Source organism: Osmerus eperlanus, chromosome 11 (genome assembly GCF_963692335.1).
Source record: "Osmerus eperlanus chromosome 11, fOsmEpe2.1, whole genome shotgun sequence".
Lineage (NCBI taxonomy): Eukaryota > Metazoa > Chordata > Actinopteri > Osmeriformes > Osmeridae > Osmerus > Osmerus eperlanus.
The window spans coordinates 15,057,065-15,082,169 of NC_085028.1; the positions used below are offsets into that span (position 1 = coordinate 15,057,065).

Consider the following 25,105-nt stretch of genomic DNA (forward strand, 5'->3'; position numbering starts at 1 on the left):
CGTACATTAAACACAAAAATTTAACATACTTAGAGTATAGACTACATTCTGAATGTGTTAGGGGGAAATTTGTTCACACAAAATAGTAACAAGACAATTTCAGTCAAATGAAAGAAATAGTACACAAAAAGACAAAAGAAATAGTACACAAAAATTATGAATTTGGCCATTTGCGGCACGGCGACATTTACCTTAAAGTTTCCGCTGGATTCCAAGCCTTCCTTATCTACTATGTTGTACCACACAAACAGTATCTAAACAATAAAGTCTGATATGAGACTGAGAGAACTTGGGAGGAGGACTCATGGTTAATCTCTTCAGCATCTCAAATTGACATGCCACCTCAGACTATTCCCTTAACTCCTCAGCCAAACTGTACAGTATGAATTTCATGGTAGAACTAACTCAGCCAAACTCACAGTGTTTACAATACTACTAAGGTGAGCACCGTCATACGCCATATCCCTTCTTATTGATGAGTTTTTTTGTTCTGTTAATGTCCCTTCAAGCATAATCTATATTGATCAGTCCCTTTCAGAAATTGACACTTTCCCTTTCAATGTAAATGAACATGCTTGTTTACATATTGGACAGGTAATCTCTTCACAAAGCAATGCATTCCATACAGTCACTAGTAAAGGAAATTGCAAATATTATACCAATAACATTAAGACACTGATTTCATCAGACCCTTTTTTTATATTGAGGATATGTTACAGCATATTCCCAGTCCAAGGCACAACTCCATGAGTCTCAGATGTGTAACGTGAAGCCACAGCCTTCTGTTCTGTCTAGGTAGGAGAGAGCAGAATGTCAAATCTGCTCTCTGAGTCGTGATAAGGACCCCCCCTCTTGGATAATGAGCTTTTTAAAATTATTCTTCTTCACTTCATGAAGATGGGGGGGGGGGGGGGGTGCGGGTTGCTACCATGACAACGTGACCTCCAAAAGTAATCTGAAGTCCTCGCCATCCAGGAGCTGTTCAAATGTCGCTCCAAAGGACGGCCCGTCGAGTCTTGTCAACACTCACCACAAACCCCCCCGACGTGGACCACGACACTGCGTTGATGGAGGAGCTGCAGAGCAAAGGAGGACAGGCGCTACATTTCAACGGCCGTTAACCCCACAGACTGAGGACCAGATCTGACTCTAGCTCATTTCAAGTCTCAAGATGTCCAGAGCAGATGGGCAGGGCCGAGCCAAATGGACTAAGAATATTGGGCTTCTCTGCTGTTTCATAACAAGTGACAGGATATGCATTCAGGATAGCCAGAAGCTGGTCTTTGTCACTATAATGTAAACACAAGGTAATGGCTCGTAAAGTCCCCCACTTTTCTTGATGGCCTCTACAAATTGACTCGGAGGAAGTCTAATAAACCTAATAGATGCTTAGTTGGCGGCTACCCAGACGCACTCCAAGAGAGAGTCCTGAGAGCTTGGGTGTATTTCAGAGAAACGACAGCAGCAGTTTTTATACAGCTTTAAAACCTAAACTATAAAGTGTAAAATAAGGCATCAGAAATCACCCGTTAAAAAGATTTGTAAAGCATCAAACAACAATTAAATCCTGTAAACATTCTGTTGCACCACTAATTGTGTGGATATGAGGCAGTGACGCTTGAGTGAGGCGGTCCAGGTCGGTACCTGTGCATGTCAGGTAAGCTGGTCTCCAGATTGCCTGTGCTGACGTTCCAGATGTAGACGGTCCCGTCCGCCGAGCCAGCAGCCAAATAGCTTCCATCAGGACTAGAAGGGAACGACATCAAGCAGGGATTAGCTTCAGACAGAGAAAAAGAAGAAGTGTTTGATCTAGGAAGCCTCTAGCGATACCAATCCTTGACTACTGCACCTCATTAAGTCATGCAACCAGCCGTTATAAGAGGAAACTTATTGAAAAACATATGCTAGTCTCCCAGATCTAAACGAAGGGGGGAGGGGGTGTAGGTCATACCAAGTATCAATTAGCTGTTCAGATTCTGGGTAGGACAGTGATGTTGAGCCTAACAGATTGCTAAGTAAGCTGAGGGGCAGAGAGGGTGGGAGCGAGCAGAAGGGAGAGCACTTGTTCAACTGAAGGTGGCTCATAACCCCGCCATCAGATCACTTCACACACTCTCAAGTTACAGCGCAGGGCCTCCAAACAACCACAAGGCATTCTGGTCCACCAGTTGTCATGGAAACAGCAGAAATTGTATTCCTCAAGCTAGTAAATCAGTCCTGGTTGGAGTGAAATCCCTCGAATCCAACACTATGTCATCCTACCTCAGGGACAGTCGAAAATGTGGAGGGGTCATTGTGGCAAAAGGATTAAAACCATGTCCTTTATACGATGGGAGCAATCTTCTATTTTTCCTTGACCTTTACGAGAGGATAATCTCACGGCACAAAATGTTCCTTTTTTTAAATAAACAACCAGCAATTTCACACAGCGAGTTAAATCCATACTGTATCTCTAACAATACCCAATATGCTCCATTTGAGAAGGTCTCTCACAATTCTACACCTATGAGGAGAACATTAACCGTTACAGAGAGACTCATAAAAAAGATGCTATTACCCTCTCTCTGCAAAGAACGATAACAAAAGCAGAGAGCCCAGCTGCACAATGGAGAATGCCCTGGAAAACACTGCGGGCTGCTCCTTCAGGCCAGGTCAACAGTCACACCATCACAGCCTTTTATCCACCGTGAAGTCGAAGCCTTGCTATCACCACAGACAGCACATATATCAGGGAGGGATTGCAAATAATTGGATTCCAAAGATGAAAACTTTCGGACTTTCCGATGTGTCACGGTTACTTAGTCCTTTGATTCAGGGGGGGTGGGGGGGGGTGGGGGGGGTAAAGAGAGGATTGTGATGTTTTTTACAATATGGCCTTTTCATTCAAATCGTACACAGTGGTTATAAGGTTCAAATTCAATGTGGGTCAGTGTACAGCATACAGTGCACCGACAACGAGCGTGCAAGGGAGTCAGGTGGCTGAGCGGTTAGGGAAGCGGGCTTGTAATCAGAAGGTTGCCAGTTCGATTCCCGGCCGTGCCAGATGACCATGTGGCCTTGGGCAAGGCACTTCACCCTACTTGCCTCGGGGGAATGTCCCTGTACTTACTGTAAGTCGCTCTGGATAACAGCATCTGCTAAATGACTAAATGTAAATGTAAAAGTGACATTGCATGTACATGACATTGCTCCTACATCTGGCATCCATTTACTGCTATGTCAGCCAGCTGTGGCTCAGAGAACAACAATGTCATACAGACGGGGCCATTTTGCCATTCCCCGGGACGTTTTCAAAACGCTCCTAAGCCAAATGAAACACATCATGCCAGATGTCTTTTGCCCTGGGCTAATTGGCCTCCTAAACACTAATTAGGGAGATGAATCTCAGCCTCCCCTATGCCTGCCATCCTTCATGTCATGTGACCACCTGGGACTGCTGTCAAGGAACATCAGAGAATCATTGGAGAGCTTCACTAGCATTCGGTCATTAACTCGAATACCTCATGAATTGTGACTGTGGTCCAGATCTGTGTAATTACAGTGCATGTGCTGGGAGGAGCCCAGTGGGTCTGTATACATTGTGACAAAGAAACATCAAATGCATTTTGTACGTCTGTTCACCTGAATACAGCCTTGGTGCTGTCACAACCACACTTGAAGCCGTCGGCTCTATAATGAGAGCAAAAGAGAGAGAGGGAGAGGGAGGCAGAGAGAGAGAGAGACCGAGATGGAGAGGGAAAGAGACAGAGAGAGAGACAGAGGGAGAGGGGGACAGAGTGAGAGAGAGGCAGAGAGAGAGAGAGAGACAGAGGGAGAGGGGGACAGAGTGAGAGAGAGAGACAGAGGGAGAGGGGGACAGAGTGAGAGAGAGAGAGAGAGAGAGAGAGAGAGAGAGAGAGAGAGAGAGAGAGAGAGAGAGAGAGAGAGAGAGAGACAGAGAAGCGGGAGGGAGGGAAAGGGACAAAGAACGAGGGATGGTTAGAAGCCAGGGAGATCTTTACTGAGGATAAAAATGTCTGACCTATTCAAAGCAGGAAGCCAAACGCTTGACCTGGACCAATGACTGTGGAGCTGACCCATAACAAGTCACGACTCGGACCCTCATTAAATCAACGAGCAGTGGGGGTCAGAGGTCGAGCCCGGTGCCTGCCTACCTGAAGCACAACCTGGAGTTGTTCATCCTCAGGTCCACCACCTGCAGGCAGTCGTCCCTGGAGCAGCTGAGCAGCTGCCTGTGATCTTGACAGATATCCAGCGACGTCACTTTCCCTTGCAGAGGGACCTCCTGTGTGCAGCTTGCAGCCCTGGGGAGGGACAGAAGGTGGTAAAGGGGGAGGGGCGTGGGATAGAGGGGTGAGGGGGGGCGGGTGGCTTCATACACGACACACACGCATTTCACTATCCTATTAATACATTCATTAGTATGGTGAGACGTATCTCGGAACTATCCGGAATACGTTGTGAAATATCTTGTTTACATGAGACGCCCAGATCCCATTTGATCCAATCTAAAAAAACAAATTGCTATGGCGGGCTTGTGTATGACACTTTACAAACAAAGGAACCCCCAAAAAAAAGATGAAAAATGTTGCGCAGCAGTAAATTTCACCATGTCATAACAGACACCCTTCTAAGCCAGGAGAGATGTGGAGGAGGCGGACGATATTGTGGGTTGACTGTTGCTAGGCGACAGCCGAAGACGGGGAGTCGTCAGAGCTGCAGTGGAGGGCTTCTATCGGGGAGCGAACGAGAGGGTTCAGGGGGGCTCTGCTGTGGCTACATAATAGCCTTCACGTCCCAATGTAGAAGGAGATTATGTTCAGAGTAATTGGAGGAACAAATCATGAGCTACTCATTGTCACAAATCAAGCTATGAGAGCAGAGTGAATGTATTATGAGTCGAGTGAGGTAACAAAGCAGGGAAAAGGGACAGGGGGCTGAGATCAAAGGAACTGGAGTCACGCTGATGTAGATTACTCTACCCGACGGTTTTCCTGTTTTATTGCATATGTCAGAGGAATCAATCATTGCCACTAGTGCCTAAGCAACCATGGCTGAAGACCAGGCTCATAAAACACCACACCACACCACACCACACACACACACACACACACACACACCAGAGGCTATGTGGTCAAAAGAAGCTGTCATGTTTTCTTCACTGTCTACAGGGTTGGAGTGGAAGGTAAGTGAGATCTGCTCTGGCTCAACATCAATAAAGTATTAAATCATTAATGACATTTTTATTGTTCTGACTTTAATCAGGTGTCAGATAGCTTGGACCTAGTAAACATTAATATCAATAGAAATCCACATCAAAATGCCTTTATAAAAATATATCATATGGTGTCTTCAATACATTCGACAATTATTGATGAAATATGTAGGAATTAAATATAATTGCAGTAGTGTTGCTTGAAAGCGATCCTCTAAACCCGGGTCTACAGCATGACTCACAACTCAACAAGAGCACACAAACAAACAAACACACCAACAACAACACACACACACACACCAACACACACACGCAAATACACTCATGCATACACAACCATTTCCTCTCGAGTTTACATACAACCATACGGACAGGAAGAGATGAGAAATGCATGACCGTCGGCTCGGGGAGAATCCTCCTTACCTACTGTCCCAGAAGCGAATCTTGTGGTCGTAATGTCCACTGATGATGAAGTACTCTGAGCACACCACGTCGCTGCAGTAAGAGAGGACCTCAAAGGTGTGTACACCTGCGTCAGGAGCAAAACATTCGCACAAAACTAAAGAAACACACCACTGAAATAACCGCCATTCAGGCAGGCTGAGTAAGGTTCACGTTCTCTTAGGTAATCTGAATGTTGGGAACGTTCTAGAGATTAGACCGTCTCATGTCTGGCCGCGTGGCCCGTGGTAGAGGCGGGGCGAGCGCTGACACTCACACGCGGCACGCTGGAGATCCCAGACCTTCACGGTCCTGTCTGCACTTCCGGTCACCACCTGGTGCAGGCTGGATTTGAACTTGGCCGCCGTGACTTTGCGTGAGTGGCCCGTCAGGGTGAGCTGTGAAACGACAGACACAGAGAGGGAGAGACAGCCCAGGCTTAGAACTGGGTCATAGCTCCATATAAGAGCATGTTTTTAACAAGTTCCTCCTCAAGCTTGTACACAGAAAGGAATGAGAGCAAGCATTCTTGAAAGATCTTCCCTGTACAAGACACGAGCAACACATTAAAGGCCGCTGGTAATTACTTTCCCAGGTGACGCCTAGGTAGGCTCCCTACTACAGCACACATTAGTTACCACACCAAGTTGTATAACGATGACACTATCGGCTTGATATGAAATCTGACGTTGGTTACCTTGGGAACACTGTCGTCCAGTCGCCAGAACAGTGCAGACTTATCATACGAGCCGGCCAAGATCCTGGTTCCCTAATCACAGGGCACAATGTAATGCACACAGAGTCATTTCAAGGTTACTTTGGGGGTCAGATGGCTAAGCGGTTAGGGAATCGGTTGCCGGTTTGATTCCTGGGGACTAAATGTAAATGTAATGTAACTTTGAGCATGACAGAACCCTATCTCATAACTGATGTTCACTGTGTTGCCATTTGTCTCCTTAATGTCCGTCCGGAGCAAGACGTGAAAGTTCAGCGTTATAACGTGTGTGTCAGGAGACTATCCCTGTGGAGCGCTCTGCAATAACAGAGCCAACATGAGACAGAAACACAGGCCAGTCATACCGTAGGGTCAAACTCGATGCTTGTTATTCCTTCATTACTGCCATCTAGTGTTCCTCGGATGTGAAGCATGCCTGGGAGATTGAGACAGAAGGGAAGAGTGAGAGGACATTCCAGCTCATTCTTCTCACAGAGACACGATAATCCTTCCAATCATCTTCCTCTTCAATACACTCATCCAAGTTTTTTTCGAGTGAATGCTGCATCCTCATTTTAATTATTTCTTCATTATATATAAAGGATTAGTGAAGACTGTAGAAATCTACATTTCATTTCGAGGGGACTAGGAATAATCCTTGTTAGGCTGTATCGGTGTCTGTGCATCGGTCACATGACCTGGAGGATGGGCTCTGTGAAGGTGACAGTGCTTTACCTGCTTTCACGTCCCAGAGCTTGATCACCCGGTCAGTGCCCCCTGTGGCCAGCACATTAGAATTGGAGCTGAATCGCACAGCATTGATGCCCAACTCATGTGCATCCTGTATGGTGAGGGAGGAACAAAATCATTAACAGACCAGGAAAATCATTAGCTGTTCAATCGTACGCAAACAAATCTCCACTCATCTATGTTCGGGGATATGCGCCGATATTCTAGGACACAGAACTGAGCACAGACAGCCGGCGCTTTCTCGCGTGACAAACAAAAACCCAAGAAGGAGCTCACGACCTAAAGCACCACGCATGAAAAGAGGAAACAGCTTCAGGACAGAAATAAATTGAGTCATTTCCTGAGCGGCGACGGCGGCAGACCTGGTTGCTACGGAGCCCGATGCAAATCAGACTATATGACACTTCTCCTAATAAGGAAGTGGAAGAGCAGAGCGGGCACCTTAGGCGGATCATGCTAGTTCCTCTGTGGCGTGCGTGGGCCATTCAAATGAAAATGGGCCCTGTCTGGTGTGAGTGCCTCCCAGTGACAGGGCAGCTCTGTGTGACAGAGGACCTCTGTTTGGGGGACACAGACAGCACTTTGTCCCCTACAGGGGACAGCCGAGCCACTGACCTGGAGCTTCCTTCCACTGCACACAGCGCGAAAGGGAGCGCATTTACATGAAAATACCAAGGAGCTGGTACAGAATATTTCCTGGTGTCTATCATGCATGGCGCACCAAGGCGTCTGACACTTAACGGTACGACCGAGATAATAGCTAGGTGCTCTCTTCTAAGGAAATGCATTTCATTTGTCAAGCGGATGTTTTCGCGCACAGCGACAATTAAGATGTTGCATGCACTGAGCGGTTTCTTCACCCCGTCGAATTAGGAAGTGGGAGTCAACAGCCAATTGAGTTGCACCGTCATGTCTCCTGCAGACTGTGTCCGCAGTACTAAACACTAACCCTAACATGGGTTAGGGTTAGTGTCTGTCCTCACCAACACGTGCAGGGCTTTAGCAGGTACCCTGGCTGCCACGCAGAACCCTACTGGGACGTACAGGTCCTCCTCCAGACTGCACACCGACTTTCCTCGTCTCTTCCTCCTGCACAAGAACGCAAACAAACACACGTCTCAGCCTGTGTCTCTGCAGGGACGACAAAGCAACGTTTCAGATGGGGAGTCAGATGGCTGAGCGGTTAGGGAATTGGGCTATTAATCCGAAGGTTGCCGGTTCGATTCGGTCCGTGCCACATGACGTTGTGTCCTTGGGCAAGGCACTTCACCCTACTTTCCTCGGGGGGGGGGGGGGGGGGGGGGGGATGTCCCTGTACTTACTGTAAGTCGCTCTGGATAAGAACATCTGCTAAATGACTAAATGTAAATGTAATTTCCAGCAGAGTGGCGCTGACACTGAGGTGATGTGGTCTCATCTGCCTGCGATCCCGGACACAAACAACTGCAGGGGGGATGTTTAACGAGCTAGTCCACTGCGTGACCACAGTCTTGCCCTGACAGCTCCGAAACAACGAGAAGCACTGGTCGGCCTCTGTCAATACTTGGGAGGTGTCAGATATGGTGTAGGCGTGGATGAAGGTTTTAGATCCATATGCATGAGAACACCAGGATATGAGGGACACAGACTCACACACACACACTTGTAAACAGGTGTGTTATTGGATCGTCATCTCAAGATAGGAAACATACTGTGGATGCATGCTTGCATGCACACATACATGCTGTGTACATTCCTCATCGATGAAACGTGTACGGAAATGTGACTCATGCATGGAAATCACCTGCAGCCAGGAATTCATCCTCTTTATGGTTTGTAGTTCAAATTGTGAAATATTCTGATGGTCTTTCAATGATTAGTAATAGTAATAGAACTGCTGAAGATATATAAAGTGTAAGGAGAGATACTCACTCAAACAGCTCTTTAATGGAGTTCAGTATTCGGGGAGATGTTGCAGAAGCTGACCTGGACAGAAACATTTTCACAACATTTGTAGATGACATAACTTGGAACCTGCCGCTGTTTACAAGGGACGACTAGCTGCTAACGCTCAGTGGTAAAACAATTAGTAACAGGATTGAGGATGAAAACCATGTTTGTAATACCTGAAAAGTCGAGCGTGGCACCTCTCCAACTTGGCCGCCGTCTCACTTACAGGAGAAGCAGCTCTGGAGCATGGGGCACTCACACACGCTCTGTAGAGATATGCAACTCCCGTTAGCAACGTTTAGTGTCCTTCTGACGACGGGCTTATCACGCTGTCATTATTACATGATGTTGTGTCTACAGAGATGTTTTCTAATCTAGGTCTGTTATTTCTGAGTTACCCCTGGAGAGGAGGGACACAGCTGATCACCACAGTAATTACGTTCACCTTCTCTTCCAAGGCGAGCTCCTTTGCGTTTTCATTATCTCAGTTTGTTTCATTTGGAAACTACCCAGTCCCAATGTTACCCTACGATCAATCGAATCACTTTCCTTTCAAAGTATGGAGCTTGGCAAAAAAAAAGCACTTACACATCAATGTTCACTTTCATCTCAGCAGCTGTCTCCAGTTCCTTCTGAAGGATCACCTCTCTTGCTCTTTGATGTCAAACATAGAAAAAAAAATGACAATAGACGTTACAAAAACAGAGTAACTATATGCAGATTTTAATTCAAGGATTCAATTAATCTTTGTGCATCATCAGTTTTAGACAACTATGCCCTGTTATTACATTCCTAATGATTTATTATTCTCATTCTAAAGAGCATAGGACTGCTTCTCAGAAGTGGATTGGCTTCTACTACGTAGCCCGCTTTGACTCTAAAACACATAGTTCCTCCTTGGCATTACTGAGATCATCTCTAATCTTGTAACATGATTGGACAAGTAAAAGAATGGGCTCCTCCATTCAGCAAGTTAACAATCCTGTCATATCAGATCTGGGACTTTCCAAGAAAGGGTGCAACTTTGCCGCTCGCGTCGACCGCTTACCTCACTCTTCTCTCGTTACGGCTGTTCATCCATACGGCTGCAACCTGCTTCCGCCCTATCAAGTCCTCCAGCAGCTCTGACCCCTTCACCTTCTCCTCCCGGAAAATGGCATCCATGTCATGGTGCTGCTTCAGGAGGGAGTCGTACTCTCGCTTCAGAGTACGGTTCCCCCCCTGCACCTCCGCGACTCGGGCCTGCAGGTTCCCGTAGTCAGTATCCACACCCAGTAGACGAGCCTTCACTTCGCACAATCTGATCCGGACAGAAGATCTACATCAGCTGCTGTACTGTCTATGAGAAATACTGTACAGACAGTACAGTAAATCATTGTTATTTCTGTGTTGATTACTGCATTACTGACAGTAACTGAGAGACACAAAACATACGGGACCATTGGTGTTTATCGAAGAATTAGAACACATGTCAGACTTGTTTCGCTCTTAAGGGAACAGGCCTCACCTGGCATGTTGCTCTTCCAGTACAGATTCCTTGATTTTAATCTCCTGCTGCAGCTCTACCACTTGGTACGCCAACTAAATAGAGAACAGGAAAATCCCTTTAGAGAAGTAAACAAGTCCCACCAATCGTTCCATATGAGATGGAACACTGTAAACTGGTGATAATTAAGTGATCAGAGATCTTTTTTTTTTTTTTTTATGTATCGCAGTTTTATGAGTGCAGGTGCTTTTGAAACTATTGTACTGTAGGCAAAGTACAGTGGGATTGTACTGTACTACTCTACATGTTTTGTATTTCCCACCTCTCCTGTTGTTTTCTTCAAGGCGTTATTCTTAGCAGCCAAAGACGTTAAGGAATCACTGTTAGAAGTAGATGATGGGTATCTGCAACACAGAATAAAAGCTGAACATACTGAACAGAACTTCAGAATCCAATTGGTAAATGGCAGTTTGAATATCAGTTATCAGAAGAATGATTGACTACCTATCAACACAGCCCAGAATGCCTTTGGTTATAAACGCTTTTTGATTAGACCTCTCCAGCAGGTTAATATCTGCATAAAGTAGGAAAGACACATACAACACAGATTATATAAATAGTATCACATTAGGTACAATAGGCTGCACTTGCACATATGCCATCGCTTACTGAGCTACACATAGGCCCTGGGTGCTAATCGTTAGTTTAATTTTCACCTTTGTGTCAAATAAACTTGTCAAGTGCAGTGATTGAAGCATTGCGAGAATGATTTAAGCTCTATAACCACTTGAAAACTGCTACTGGACTCTGTTACTGTAACCTATGTTGTTTGTTTTCGTTATACAGTTATGGCAGAACACTTCGTTTCATATCAAGTTTCGAGTTAAGTTTCCTCTATCTTATGGCTTGATCATAAATTACCGATGGTCTTCGACTACATAAAAAAGTTGTGTATTACATACATGATCGTATGACATCTTGAAATATTGTCTTCTGTGACTTATCCCGGTGTTTCAATTGCAGAATGATATGACGCTTCCATGACACTGGCGTGTTTTTGCTTAAGTTTAGCTTCTCTTGTGCTGTAGACGGTTCCCTGAATTCCATACCAATCGCGGCCATAACTGACAATTCCAGTTTCAGTTGAATTTATCGACATTGGAACTATTAATCACACATCTTCTGAATGTAGGCATTTAGTAATTTGTCCATTTCTATTCTTGTGTCAGTAGAATAACAAGTTTTTCAGCCAATCAGATACATCTTTCCATTCTTTCCTCACTCCGTCTGCCATCGTCCTCGACGTCATTAAAACACATGTTGAGCAGACACGCCCGTGCTGAAGTACAATGAATAATAAAACGTAACGTGAAATTGTATCTCAGCGCAAACACAATCGACAGTAATCCATAACTGGGTAGTTTCTCAATAGCATTGTTACAATACAATTTGATATTATTCAATTCGTTCCTTTAATGAAAACAAACATTGTACACATATTTACAATAAAACCGTACACTTAAATGCACATGACGAAACACAGGGGCAACTGGACAATGAAAATATTGCAGGAGTTACAATGATGATAAATATACCACCATCCTGAAACTAAACAAATTAGGATGAGTAAACATAATACTGAACTCCAATTGACTGCCTGATCGAAAGAAAACTTCAGTATCAAAACTCCAACAAAAATGAAAACATTTTTAAAATAACACTGACATGTAAGCCATGTTTAAGTTGTAGCAGACACTACAACTTAAGTAAAATGTCTGCTTTTATTACATTGAAGACAATGTCCTGTTAGTGCACACAACATCTCATTGTGCAACTTAAGACAGTTGCCATAGTGATGGCAAGAGTAAGAACGAGCCCCATTACAGACAGGAGAGAAAATAACACAAAAATTGAGAAAAGTTAAACATTTATAAAATAAATCTAAGATATAATTAAATATCATACACAAATTAAAAAGTGTTCAAAGAAAGAAATTGCACCTGAAGTGTGACGATCAGAGACTAAATGCATTTCGTTTGCACTAAAATAAAATAAAAACAACTAATCTAATGAGGATCAGTGTCGAAAAGGTGCCGTTCATAAAAGTGTTCTTTGTGGAATTCTGTTTGGAAAGTGAAACATTTCAGCGTAAACAATGGACAGGACACATCAGTGACTGTCCATCTTTCTCTCTGCGATCTGTAGCAACATTTCAGAGTACTTTTCCAACAGAGCCAACGTCCTGTCGTCTCTCAGCTGGCGGCCGGGTGACTCCTCCACAGGGGCGGGGCCAGGACGCCTGTCCTCCACAGGGGCGGGGCCAGGACGCCTGTCCTCCACAGGGGCGGGGCCAGGACGCCTGTCCTCCACAGGGGCGGGGCCAGGACGCCTGTCCTCCACAGGGGCGGGGCCAGGACGCCTGTCCTCCACAGGGGCGGGGCCCGGGCGCCTGTCCTCTAAACACAGGGAGTCCAGCTCGCTCTGGACCGATGTAAAGGCCCCCTTCAGGAAGCCCAGCATCTGCGCCTGCTGCTCCATACTGTCTGACATGGAACACACCTGCAGGAACACGGGTTCAGACAGAAACCTCAGCACTGGTTGAGAAATATAAAATATAAACAGATTTCTGCACTTTACTGATAGCATCGGCCTCACCTTATTATAAAAGCTGACTGTTCTTCTCATGGTGTTGCCCAGTTCTTCAACAATCTGGTTACACATCTGGATGTTCACAGTTTCCTCCACAGAATCTGTGATGGGAAGAGCATAAGGCAAAGTGAGGTTGAAAGATTTTCCGTTATGTATAATTTAGTTCTGCACAGGTGGTAAACGTACGGGTGACCTCACCTGAGTTTGAACCCTCCTCTGAACTTTCTGACGGTGGCATGCTGTGCCCAGGTGGAGGGGTGGCTGAGGGCTCAAAGGTGGGACTGGACTGAGGGGGAACACTGGCCCGCAGCCCTTCGTCCTCCCGGCGCCTGGGGCCACACGGGGACTGGGACCTGGCTGGGCTCTCCGTCCTCGTGGTGGGGCCCAGGCTGCGGGCCTGCTGCCCTCTCCTGGGCGTCAGGGTCTGCTCGATGCTGCTGATGCGCTTCTTGCCCTCCTTGCCCAGAGAGCGCATCTCCGTGGGGGTCACCAGGGCTGGGCGCCGGGGCGAGTCCACAGTGCGCCGCCGTGTTTTGTGGGACAGGGGCGACATGCAGGACGGAGCCTGGGCCTCGGGCATGGCCAGGTCTAGGTGGAGGAAAGCTCTTGCACTGTGATTTCCAGGAGCAGTAGAGGGAAGATGAGGCTGGCTGGCATGAGCAGAATACTCCAGCGAGGAGGGCAAGGTGGTGGTGGTCGGGGCCACAGGAGGGGGTGCTGAGGAAGAAAGGTTCTCTTTCCACTCCTGCGCCGTCAGATCTGGGATGGATGAAGACTTCCCTTCCATGGGTTCACCAGGCTGCTCGTCTGTGGGGGAGATGTTCAGACCCTCGCCTGCCGCGTGGCCCTGGGAGATCTTGGCCCTGGAGCTGGCTGTGGTGCCCATGTAGCTCTGGCGGCACGGCCGGGAGAGGATGTCCTTATCCAGGGCAGCGAGGGAGACTTTCTGGCCTGAACTAGCAGGCGGGGCCAGGGGCTCTACCGGGGCAGTGTTCTGAGAGAAAGACTGTGATGCCAGAGTCTTGTTTGTAATATCTGAAAGGGAGAACATTTAAAAGCATGAGGAGGTGATGCATGTACAAACAAAACACAAACCTGGAGCCCAACTTTGATCAGCACCTGATGTAAAACCGACACCATAGATGAGGAAGAAGCCAAAACAGGAATCCAGTGTAGTTTCAAAAGAAAAGAGTTGAAAAAAAGAGGCCCGTTTCCTTTAGATATAGAGTGAATTCCAAATCATATTCCCGTGTGAATCCCCTGGCAAGGTAGATTGTTTGACACGCACACACCACCAGGGAGTCTCTCTCATTAATTCCCATGTGGACCACGTGGCAGGGTACACACACACACACACACACACACACACACACACACACACACACACACACACACACACACACACACACACACACACACACACACACACACACACACACACACACACACACACACACACACACACACACACACACACACACACACACACACACACACACACACACACACACACACACACACACACACACACACACACACACACACACACACACACACACACACACACACACACACACACACACACACACACACACACACACACACACACACACACACACACACACACACACACACACACACACACACACACACACACACACACACACACACACACACACACACACACCTCCCAGGGAGTCTCTCCAGTGGATGACAGCTATGGTGTTGCGGCTGCGTAGGGGCCGAGGGCGAGGACGAGGGCAGCCCTGGGCCTTGACGGAGCAGCCCCGTCTCTTTAGCGCTGCAGGATGACACCTTAGCGCTCTGTCTGGACGAGCCAGCAGCAAAAGCCATATCAGGCCACCGTCACACATGCCAAATCAGTCCAAACCCACAGGGCCTTCTGTCACTACATGTCTGAGTAGATAAAGTGATACGGCCAGTGTTTTGTTTTCCCCCAGCATGAGCATGGAGATGGGGGTGACCTCAGTTGTGTTGAATCCTTCAGCTGGAGCAGAGGACGCCTGAAAGTTATCTGTCCGCAGATATGACTCATCTAGCCCTGCAAAACTCACCACTGTCTGGGTTTCCCGCTTCGGAAAGTTCCGTGGCACACGGCTCAGGACACAGCTTTGAGTCGACCTGAAAACACAAAACAAATCTGTCAAACTGATTTGACACCGAATACGACTTGTACCAAGCGGCTCTCTATTGGTTCTACAAGTGTGGGCATGTTGGTCGTCTGGTGTGTTACTGTGTGTGTGTGGCTGGAAGGGCACGGCACCTCGGGGGTGCTCTGGGGGATGCTGGGGGACTGGTCGCTGGCCTCCTCAGAGATCCTGGGGTGGAGGCGGGCATGACGTGGGGCAGGAAGGAGTCCTGGGCTGGAACAGTAGAACAGAAGGTTAACTTGGAGCTGCTAAAGCATGACTATTGACTATAGTCAAACTTTTAGTTTTTTTGGGGGGGGATTACAAATGATGAAAAAAACCCATCTTGAGACAGGGAGAAAATTAATTGTGCACTGCAAGGGAGTCTTAAATGATTCATCCACGTCCCACACAGGGGGCCCAGTTCAGGGCTTCTTCCCCGCTGAGGGTCTAAGGACAACAGGAGAGCTAGTTCAGCAGAGCGCCCGGCACGAGCGCCCGGCACGAGCTGGACGAAGGCGAGGAGCGACTGACCGGACGCGGCTCTGGAAGTGAGACAGGAAGCGGGTGGAGATGCTGAGTCGCGGGTTCAGGAAGTGGCTCTCGGCCGGCTGCTGCAGGCTGCCGGGGTCTGTGTCAAACTTCTCTGCAAGGGGGGTCAGAGGGCAAGAGAGCACGTCCGTGTCAAGACACAAAGGAAGAGCCGGCAGCACACAGCATTCATGTTTTCAGCAGAGAAAGGGAGGTATGCTACGTCATAGCCGGGAAGAATGACCTCCAGGAAGACAGGCATACCTGACATCACAGTAGCACTGTAGGATTCCTACCTTCACTGGGCAGATTGTTGGCCAGGGTGTCAAAGTGTTGGTGCAACAGTGTCTCCCGCTGCTCTTCCTCCTCCTCCTCTTCCTCCACCCCTGAGCTGCCCGTGGAGCTCACCTGACTCAGCGAGTCTGTGTCTACAGGGATACAGAATGTAAGGCAGTGCCAAAAGCATCGTGGGATGCTTGGTCCATCAGGACCAATACCTCACGCCACAAAAACAGTTTCTTCCCTTCCGCTGTTGGCCTCTTCAACAAGGCCAAGGGACCACACTGACTCTAATGACTTCTTGCTTAAAACACACTGCTTTTTGCACTGCATTACAAAATGGTATCTTGTACATTTGTATTTTTTGTAATATTTGTATTTTTGTATTTTTATATTGTAATTTACGGCAACTTATATTTTATTGTATATTTAATTCTATTATAATCCCACTTAGTACTGCTAGTTTATGTACCCTTAGTATAGATAGTCCACATATTTAAATTTTAGGTATATGTTTATTGTATGCACCTTCCTGCCAAAGCAAATTCCTTGTCTGTGCAAACTTTCATGGCGAATAAATCCCATTCTGATTCTGATACAGGTCACAGACAAAACAAGCCCCAAGATCAGCGTAATTAACAAAGCCCTGATATAGAGGCCTTGCAGCCCGAACGCAATGACCAGGAGAGGACCTACTTAGTTTAGTGTCTGTTGGGGTTCTTACCGTCCTGGTGCTGGTCTTGGCTCCCAGCAGAGCCGACACAGCAGGCGCTGTCTGGACTCAGCTCCTCCCCAGCCCAGGCCTGCCTCCCCTCCTGCTTCTGGTCCCGCACGTCAAACTCTCTACACACACACAAAATACACTGTAAGGCACCTTGACAACACAGGACTGTGGGGTTAAACAGACACATTGAATGTGGACCTCACCCCTCTCCGCTTGTGGACAGGGTGGTGCTGTTGGCAGGGTAGAGCACAAAGTCACTCCTCTCCAGGGAGCTGAGGCCCGGATCAAACATCTCCTCGCTATCTTGCAGGGCCAGGAAGTCAGGCCTCTCTGGATGGGACCCAAATGTTGCACTCGACCCCTGTACACAACCCAGAGGAACAGGCCACAGTTAAGGGGGGGGGGGGGGTCACATCAGATAGCATCCACATCTCCACAGTCCTCATTTGAATGTCTAACCTCGCCTTTACGGGAACACTCCACCCGATTCATGTAGGTTAAATAACGATCCTCACCTTTTCATCTTCCTCTTCATCCACCTCCTCTGGCTCCTCCTCCTCTCCTCCTAGAAGGCTGTCCAGGCTCTGAGGGTGGAAGTAGGGATCATCCTCCTGCTCCTCCTCCTCCTCCTCATCCTCCTGGCCCTCGGGCCGCCTGGGGCTGGGGGACAGGGCGAGCTGAAGGCTCCTGGTGTCGAGGACCGAGCGGAGGGCCTGGGGGTCCAGTTGATCGGCCCAGCGGCCCCGGGGCTGCTGGGGCCCCAGCTTCACCTCTGGGGGGATGGTGGTCCCCACGGCCGAGCCCTGCAACACACACACACACACACACAGTGAGAGGAAAGTTAACAGTAACATAACAGTAAACATCCGAGAGATTTGTCTAGTCTGGGCTTCTGCTGAGTGTTACCAGTTTGCGGGCCCACATGGGCAGTTTGCCGTTAGTTAGAACCATGGGATCCAGATCTGGGAAGTCTGGGGAAGAAACACAGATTAATACATTCATGGAAATAATAAATAAATTTAAAAAAGACCAGATTTCAAAAAGACCTGACTGAATCCCCTCTCTTTAGCTGATCAAGTTCTCTGACCATAAGTGACATCAAATCTAGCAGGGGTCTGAGGGTCCTCCTCTTCCTCCTCGACCAAACCCTTCTCCTCCTCCTCCTCCTCCTCCTCCTGGGGCAGCAGGCTTGGTCCAGTGATGAAGGTCTCTCTCCTGGGCAAACACACACACGCACGCAAAACGTTCTACACGGCAGTGCCTCTTCTGCTCAGCTGAGAGCGTGTCAGCGTCGGTGCCGCGTGAGGGAGGGGTGGTGTGGCGTCGCCTACCTGATGGCCTGCTGTTGGGTGGCGGGTTGGGCTGAAGGCTTCAGTCCTGCTCTCTGCTTCATCTCAGCCAGCCTCTTCCTCATGGAGACGGTCATGTGGGAGTCCAGCTTCCACACAAACACACAGCTGGGGAGAGACAAGCACACACACACCTCAGCTGAACTGAACACGGAGCAGAGAGGGGGGGCAGAGTCTCGCGGCAGATATGCTGGAGATGTTTACCTGTCTCCAGATACCGTGATGAGGTGTCGGCAGTCCTGGCTGAATCTCATACCCGTCACAATCTCTATGGGGGGATTCAAAGTGAAGAAGACACCACATGATGAGGAAAATAAAATAAAGAAAGTCATGATTAAAAAAAGGCAGGAAGAAAGCAGAGAGCATACCCGAGTGTCCAAACAGGGTGGCCACACATTCCCCTGACTCGTAGTCGAAGATGCAGATGCTCTTGTCAGAGCAGCTTGTGGCTAGGTATGTGCCTGAAGGGTCCAGCTGAACCTGTTTCCATAGAGATGCACTCGTGAGCGCAGCAGGAGAGGAACGCCGTCATTCATATCATATCTGAAAGTCCTTACCTTTAGGAGGGTGCCCTCGTCACTGGTTGAGCCCTTGAAGCACTTTTTCATTTTTCCACTCTTCACATTGTACACTCTGCAACAGAAGGGGAATTTCTGCTAGGAAAGTGGCATGAACAAGGTGTTCCACACAGTCTGAACATTCGGGTAACCACCGGGAAATGGGTAACCACTGTGTTTGTTAGTGGCGGTACCTGATGTTCCTGTCCTGGCACGCAATGGTGGTGTGCGCGCGCGTGGCGTCAAGGTCCATATCGTACAACGTGGTCTTCTCTACCACATGGTGCGTGCGGGAGAAGTTTAAACCTTCCGGCGTCTGGAGAGAAGAGAAGAAATTGAACAAGCTTCCCAAACGGCGGCCATGTTTACGTCTGAGGGAGACGTGGAGACGTGACCGCCGCGGAGAGGGACGGGCCTCACCTGTTCTGCTGTGCGGAAATAGATACTCTTGTCGGCTCCACAGCTCACCATCCGCACCTCCGGGCTCACACCTGCAAACGCAGCCACACCGCGACGCTCACCAGGGGGGTCATGACGGAACGACACAACACATTACCGCGGACGCTTGTCAGAATCCGATTCAGACGACCTCATGTGCACCATTCAGGGACAACCAATGGGCAAGCGAGGGGAGGGGGCCCCATCTCCACAGACCTGTGAACTTGATGGCGGTGATGGAGGCCGAGTGGTCGTAGACCGTCTGCTCTAGGGTGTAGTTCTTCTCCATGTTGAAGATGTGAATGAGGCGATCTCTGCTTGCGGATGCCAGCAGGCTGATGCCTGGGAGAGGGGGGGGGGGGGGGGGGGAGGGAAGCCGTCAGCACTTCCTTCAAGATTCTCCCTGGCCTACAGTTTCTACGGAAGATTTTCTCCCCCAAGGACCTCTCACCGGTGTCTGTCGGGGAGAACTCCAGGCACAGCACCTCGGAGTCGTGAGCCTCGATCCTCTGGAGCTCGTCCATGAACTGCAGGCCGAAGATCCTGCGGACGGAGGAGATCATCTTTCGAGAGCGTTCGCCTTCCTGCACGCGACGGCCAGAGCTAGACTGGACAAGGACAATCGTGCACGTCTACCGGTGTTCTGTCGGGGTCTTACCGGAGGTTGCCGCTGCGATCTCCTGCAGCGAGGTGTTGTCCATCGGGGCTGACGCCGAGCACGCGGATCCCAGCCTTGCCGTCCATCCCGGCGCCCTCTCCTCGCCCGCCCTCCGCCCGCAGATGCTGGGTGTCCTCCCCGACATACACTATCCTCATCAGATCCTGCCGCAGCCAGCAAACGGAGGGAAGGAACCCCAGCAGGAACACAAATAAAAACGACATGTAAAACGGAGCCACCCAGGGCACAGAGGGTGTGATCCAGGGTGACGGGTGTCGTGGGTGGGCTGACGTACGTGGCTGTAGAAGTTGCGCAGGCAGCCAGGGCCCGGGGCGCTGGACTGAGCCGTACCCTGCAGGGGGTCGCCGTGCCACAGTCGGATGGTGTTGTCGGAGGAGCAGGTGAGAAAGGCCCCCGCAGGAAGACAGGCCAGCGATGGCTCTCCCATGTCAGGGTAGGTCTGACGCAGAGAGATGACACGACAAAACCAGGTTGTGTTTGTTATTGGGCGTCGTCGTTGACTACAGACCAGTGTTTGGACGTCTATAGACTTTGAATGCGACAAGTAATAACATGAATCAAAAATCCTGTTAGAACTGTGCTTTTCTGACCTCTCAACCATATTTACATTTAGTCATTTAGCAGACGCTCTTATCCAGAACGACTTACAGTAAGTACAGGGACATTCCCGCGAGGCAAGTAGGGTGAAGTGCCTTGCCCAAGGACACAACGTCATTCGGCACGGACAGGAATCGAACCATCTGATTAATAGCCCGATTCCCTAACCGCTCAGCCACCTGACTCCCTATGCTATACATTCTCTCTGCACTATTCGTATGTCGCCTTGGACAAAAGCGTATGCCAAGTAACTGTGAAAGCTGCCCAATGGAAATGTAGAAGGCGTGTACCTCCACACTCCAGACACAGCCGCTGTGGTAGAGGGCAGAGTAGACCTTCCCCACGTTCCTGACGTCACGCACATCCCACACGTACACACTGTGGTCATTGTACACACAGGTCAGGTGCCTTGTTACAGGGTCAAAGGTCAGCGCCAGGGTGTCTGGGTACTCAGCCTCTTGTTTGGCCGAGAACAGGTGCCTGTGGAGGTAAACAGACAAAACTAGATGAAAGGACACGTTAGACCTTGGGAAGTTTTTGAGTTTTTGGACAATAATCCCCTTTGTTTCTGAGTTTCTCGCCCCAGGCTTCGGAGCCTTCAGTTTCACATGACTATGACTCAGTAGACTCATGGGTGTGTGTGAGCATTTGTTCTGTCCCAGGAAGCTGTCGTGGAGCAGAGTTCTTACTCTGGCAGGATGCCCTGGGTGATGTCCACCCCCAGGCAGTGAGGTCGGTGCAGGGTGGCGATGTAATGAAGGGTCTGGGGGCTGAAGACACGAACGGTACCGTCAGCACAGCCACAGAAGACGTAGACCTCACTCACAGACAGGCAGCGGGCGGAGGTCGTCTGTGAAGAGGCGACAACAAACACACATGGATTGGATCGACAGGAACATCAAACCCAACTATTAGAAACTCAAGTCATTCAGGGACAATTTTTGAGAATCAGGGAGAATCTGACCTTGAGGTCGACCCAGGTGTCCAGCATCCTGTTGCTGTTGAACTGACACAGCAGCCCCGAGCTGGTGATGCAGTAGGTACTGCTAGCCATCTTGCCCCGCCCACAAGCCAATCCACAGAACATGCTGTTCCGCTGTTCCCCTAGTAACCCCGACCGGCCAATTAAGGGCACCGTGCTGTTAACCTAGGCGGGGACATACCACAACAAGCGGTCATCATCACAGACATGGTGTCATCACAGACAGGTGATAACAGTACTGGCACATGGAGGTGTCACAATGTCATCGAGAGGGCGTCCCCTGGGCATGTGTCCTGCTCCTCACCCGTCTCTCCTTGGAAGCATCCAGGTACCAGAACCTGATGTGACGGTTTCCCGCAGTGACAAAGTAGCTGTTGTCCTCAGAGAAGGACACTGACTGCACCTTGCTGGATACCTTGTTCGATGCGATCACAGTGCCTTTCTAAAGTCAAGACAAAAACAAATAAGTTAATGAGGTTGGATTTGTCCACATTTTGTGGACAAATTTTTGTCCACATTTTTGGTGGATTTTTTTTTTTTTAGAGCATCCTAAAAAATCTGACCAAACGAATGTGCAATTAGACCATATAGTCTCTGATCTGTTGAACAAAAACAAAAACATGTATTGTCATGAGCTTTGACAATCCCTGTGCCCAGCCATATCACATTACACAAACATATGTAGCTCCCCATCTGCATCTGCCAAAGGCTCATGCTACTGCCCATGTGCAGACCCTCTGTATGAGCGACTCACCCTCCACTCCCAGACACTGACGGTCATGTCATGCTGATAGCCCACAGACACGATGTAGCTGCTGTTGGTGGAGAAGGCCACACAGGCCACCCCATATTTGTGGCACTGGACCTCTGCCACCTGTGTCCTCTCAGCCACGTCCCACACTCGCACACAGGGCATGTGACCACTCTGCCCGGAGACAAGGATAGAGTTAGAAGCAGAGTGAATCAGCGGAGACAAGTGGGGTGAAGCTGGAAGCCATGTCAATTCTGCTGACATGATGGGAGCTTGAGGGGGAGGGGAGGGGAAGGGTGGGAAACAGCTTTCAAAAGGCAGTCGATACCAAAATAATCTGTGCAAAGTTAAGAAATCGCAAAGTGAATCATTACATACATCTAGAAATAGAATTGGTTAACTTAGTCAATTTACAGAAGCGCTGGGGGGATTTATCCGTTGTACTAAAAGATCCTAAGTTACATATTTGTTATAAGGATTCATTTGTATCCTACGGTTGTAGGCTAGTACCTATAACAGTGTACCCAACAAATAGAGGCTATAATTGTTCAAGTACTGCAAACGCAACCAAGCAGAGAAATAACATCACATTAGTGATTCTTACTTCTAAAAACATTGAGGACCATTACCTAATTTCTAACAAGCACACCAGTTCAGCACGGCAGTTTACGTAACATTTAAAATTCTACCAAACAGCGAGACACACACAACATACATCAAGCAAAATTGTCACGAGGCACATCCACCAAACAAATCCTTTTCTTTTTTTCTTACATGAACATGTCCAAGTACTTACCTCACCAGTGACCAAATATTTTCCATCTTGAGAGAACGCCAGGGCAGTGAAGGTTTTTCTGGGAAACACAAACACAGAACAGGCTTAATGAGAGTGCAGGTCAGTATTACACTGGGAGAAATTCTCATTTAGCAGTAGCTACTCCAATAACATGTATTCTGACATCAAACCTTGATGCTTTATTCTTTGAATTGCCCAAGAAGACAGCCCTGAGATGGTTAAATAGATTTTCACTCTTTAAAAGTATCAGGTGACCTTCAAATAAAAAAATAAAAAAATAAAAAAAAATCCCTTTTAACAGTTTGGTTGGTTGTTGCCATTAAATGTTAAGGTGTTGTTGGAGTTAGCAGATACAGAAATCTTCATTATTTTGAAGCCTTTTCAATTTGCACTAGTGTTGAACAAATGATTAGTTTTAAGTGCTAGGATCAGGAGAGAGCAGAAACGCACACCTTGATGTATTGAGGATGTGAAACTGTTTGTTTTTCTTTGGATGAAGTATCACAATAACACACCTGAAACAGAAGACAAGTGGATTAGTCAATTTAACAAAAGCGTTGGTAAAGTAGTGTTCAAAACTACTTCTACCTTCAGCCCGGTCCACTTACCCTGCAGGGTAGGCAACTAAACCCGTGTTCGGGTCGCAGGCCAAGCCACTACCGTTAGAGGTGGTGATTCCAAGCACTCTTTCAAGAACAACCTGTGAAACATAGCAGTTAGCACTCCAATCACATACTCACCGAGACTTGCCGTGTCGTATTTTAGCATGTAATCAACTGCAATTCTGAGGCGAGATGTAACCTAACATGGCAGTCAAGAGGCAATACCAAGTCTTTATAGAGGACTAGAAGCGAGCTAGCTCACAACGTCAACTACCCAAAAACGTGATCAAAGGCCGTGGCTCAACTGTACTGCTTGTATCTAACATTAAATCTGAACTAGCTAGTACCAGGGTGTCACGCAACAAGTGAATAGCTACTAAGCTAGAGCTGGCTAAATTGCCAAAAAATTGGGTATGATTGGTTACATAGTATTACCCGATTGTGAGTAGTCCGTCTTTGGCTTTGTCGACTTCTTCGCCGCATATTTGTGGCAACAGACGCATTGCTCATCACTTTCCTATTTCTCGATGGAAATGAAGATATATTGGCACCTCCGTACGGTCCCTCAGCCATAGCTAGATTAATTTACGCCTCTGAAATTGTTGTCGGTTTTTGTTAGCGTTTTGTTATTCGCCACTTTGTGGTGTTCCTGATAGTTAACGTTACTAGTGCGGTCGGTGTTTAAAGTTAGCTGGTGGAAGCCAACGTGTTTCATCAGGCTAGCACTAGTCCTAACTTATTCAAGCAAGCTATCTTAACATAGCACAAATGTTAGAGACATTTCGTAAAGTTATAAAATAATGCCAATATAGTACTCGGTCATGTCAGTCAGATATAATTTACACTGCAAAACATACTTCGTCCGCAAACGCAGGTTTCTATGTCAAATACTTCAATCGACTTCGCTCAGTACGGAAAGTCAGAGATGAAACCTGAAACTTTTGCCTACAACGTATTTGTAGTCTTTAAACGGAACGCGCGACTTTAATTCAAACATACACTGCCTCCGTTGATTGCGCGAACAATGTCGACCCGACCATCAATTCTACTCCATGATTGGTCTTCAACTGAAGTGACGATTAATTTGACCGTCATTGGGTACACTCGTTTTGTACGTAGAGTGATGGACCGTGTGAGACGGGCAGTAGCAAGTTAATTAGAGCGCAGCTTCTTGCCTGCCTAAATAGTATGATGAGTTCCGTGTCATATTGGAGATAGTAACTTGGGCAAAGTCCCATCTGATGCACCACGATTCACCAGTCGTATGTTTACTCAAACACTCACTGCAAATCTAAATAGTCAGAACTTGGTTCACCGTGGCGTCACTCGAAAACTTGAAATCTGTTCTAATAATTAGGCCCCACCCAGAACGGCTCAGTGGATCTCCCGCGTCCAACCTTTTGACCCCTCTCCCAAATACACATGGTTTCTAAATCCATTTGTTTTTTATGGGGTTTCAGATTTGTTAGTGGTAAAATAACAATC

At 47.9% G+C, this 25,105-nt stretch overlaps 2 protein-coding genes across 4 annotated transcripts; both read right to left on the reverse strand.

The window, feature by feature from the left end:
- Positions 1-874: 874 nt before the first annotated feature.
- On the reverse strand, positions 875-11,810 carry LOC134028603 (protein Atg16l2). Its single transcript, XM_062472228.1, has 18 exons — positions 11,499-11,810; positions 11,041-11,110; positions 10,859-10,940; positions 10,558-10,631; positions 10,099-10,350; positions 9,639-9,704; positions 9,227-9,316; positions 9,033-9,086; positions 8,105-8,210; positions 7,107-7,212; positions 6,737-6,807; positions 6,354-6,425; positions 5,934-6,054; positions 5,639-5,744; positions 4,155-4,304; positions 3,622-3,669; positions 1,645-1,746; positions 875-1,076 (listed from the first exon to the last, which is right to left on the reverse strand). Exons 1-18 carry the CDS (start codon positions 11,656-11,658, stop codon positions 983-985), a joined length of 1,824 nt encoding a protein of 607 aa, XP_062328212.1. The 5' UTR covers positions 11,659-11,810; the 3' UTR covers positions 875-982.
- Positions 11,811-12,451: 641 nt separating this feature from the next.
- wdr62 (WD repeat domain 62) lies at positions 12,452-24,640 on the reverse strand. Of its 3 annotated transcripts, none has more exons than XM_062472226.1 (31): positions 24,056-24,640; positions 23,627-23,718; positions 23,471-23,533; positions 23,019-23,076; positions 22,226-22,396; positions 21,776-21,913; positions 21,454-21,636; positions 21,179-21,339; positions 20,780-20,969; positions 20,167-20,331; positions 19,872-20,035; positions 19,665-19,756; positions 19,430-19,555; positions 19,196-19,266; positions 18,970-19,091; positions 18,776-18,851; positions 18,587-18,698; positions 18,423-18,486; positions 18,201-18,326; positions 17,957-18,084; positions 17,776-17,840; positions 17,385-17,672; positions 17,073-17,230; positions 16,870-16,988; positions 16,163-16,294; positions 15,870-15,981; positions 15,470-15,569; positions 15,261-15,327; positions 14,873-14,986; positions 13,192-14,220; positions 12,452-13,095 (listed from the first exon to the last, which is right to left on the reverse strand). In XM_062472226.1, the coding sequence occupies exons 1-30, from the start codon at positions 24,191-24,193 to the stop codon at positions 13,334-13,336; spliced, it is 4,482 nt and encodes a 1,493-aa protein (XP_062328210.1). In that variant the 5' UTR covers positions 24,194-24,640; the 3' UTR covers positions 12,452-13,095; positions 13,192-13,333. The 3 variants fall into 3 exon arrangements, with proteins under 3 accessions (XP_062328210.1, XP_062328209.1, XP_062328211.1); XM_062472225.1 differs by having other exon boundaries at positions 14,873-15,013; XM_062472227.1 differs by lacking the exon at positions 14,873-14,986.
- Between the last annotated feature and the right edge of the window lie 465 nt (positions 24,641-25,105).

What these genes read in the sequence shown, in the direction of transcription:
- LOC134028603 (XM_062472228.1), bottom strand. Translation starts at nt 11,658, where the DNA reads ATGGCCGCGATTGGTATGGAATTCAGGGAACCGTCTACAGCACAAGAG. An exon ending in TCAAGATGTCATACGATCAT is followed by an intron (nt 11,111 to 11,498) that starts GTATGTAATACA and finishes TACTTTATGCAG; the next exon opens with ATATTAACCTGCTGGAGAGG. An exon ending in ATTCGCTTCTGGGACAGTAG is followed by an intron (nt 4,305 to 5,638) that starts GTAAGGAGGATT and finishes GTCCCTCCCCAG; the next exon opens with GGCTGCAAGCTGCACACAGG.
- wdr62 (XM_062472225.1), bottom strand. Translation starts at nt 24,193, where the DNA reads ATGGCTGAGGGACCGTACGGAGGTGCCAATATATCTTCATTTCCATCG. An exon ending in GATCGCAGCGGCAACCTCCG is followed by an intron (nt 19,757 to 19,871) that starts GTAAGACCCCGA and finishes CTCCGTCCGCAG; the next exon opens with GATCTTCGGCCTGCAGTTCA. An exon ending in CCAAGACCAGCACCAGGACG is followed by an intron (nt 16,295 to 16,869) that starts GTAAGAACCCCA and finishes GTATCCCTGTAG; the next exon opens with ACACAGACTCGCTGAGTCAG.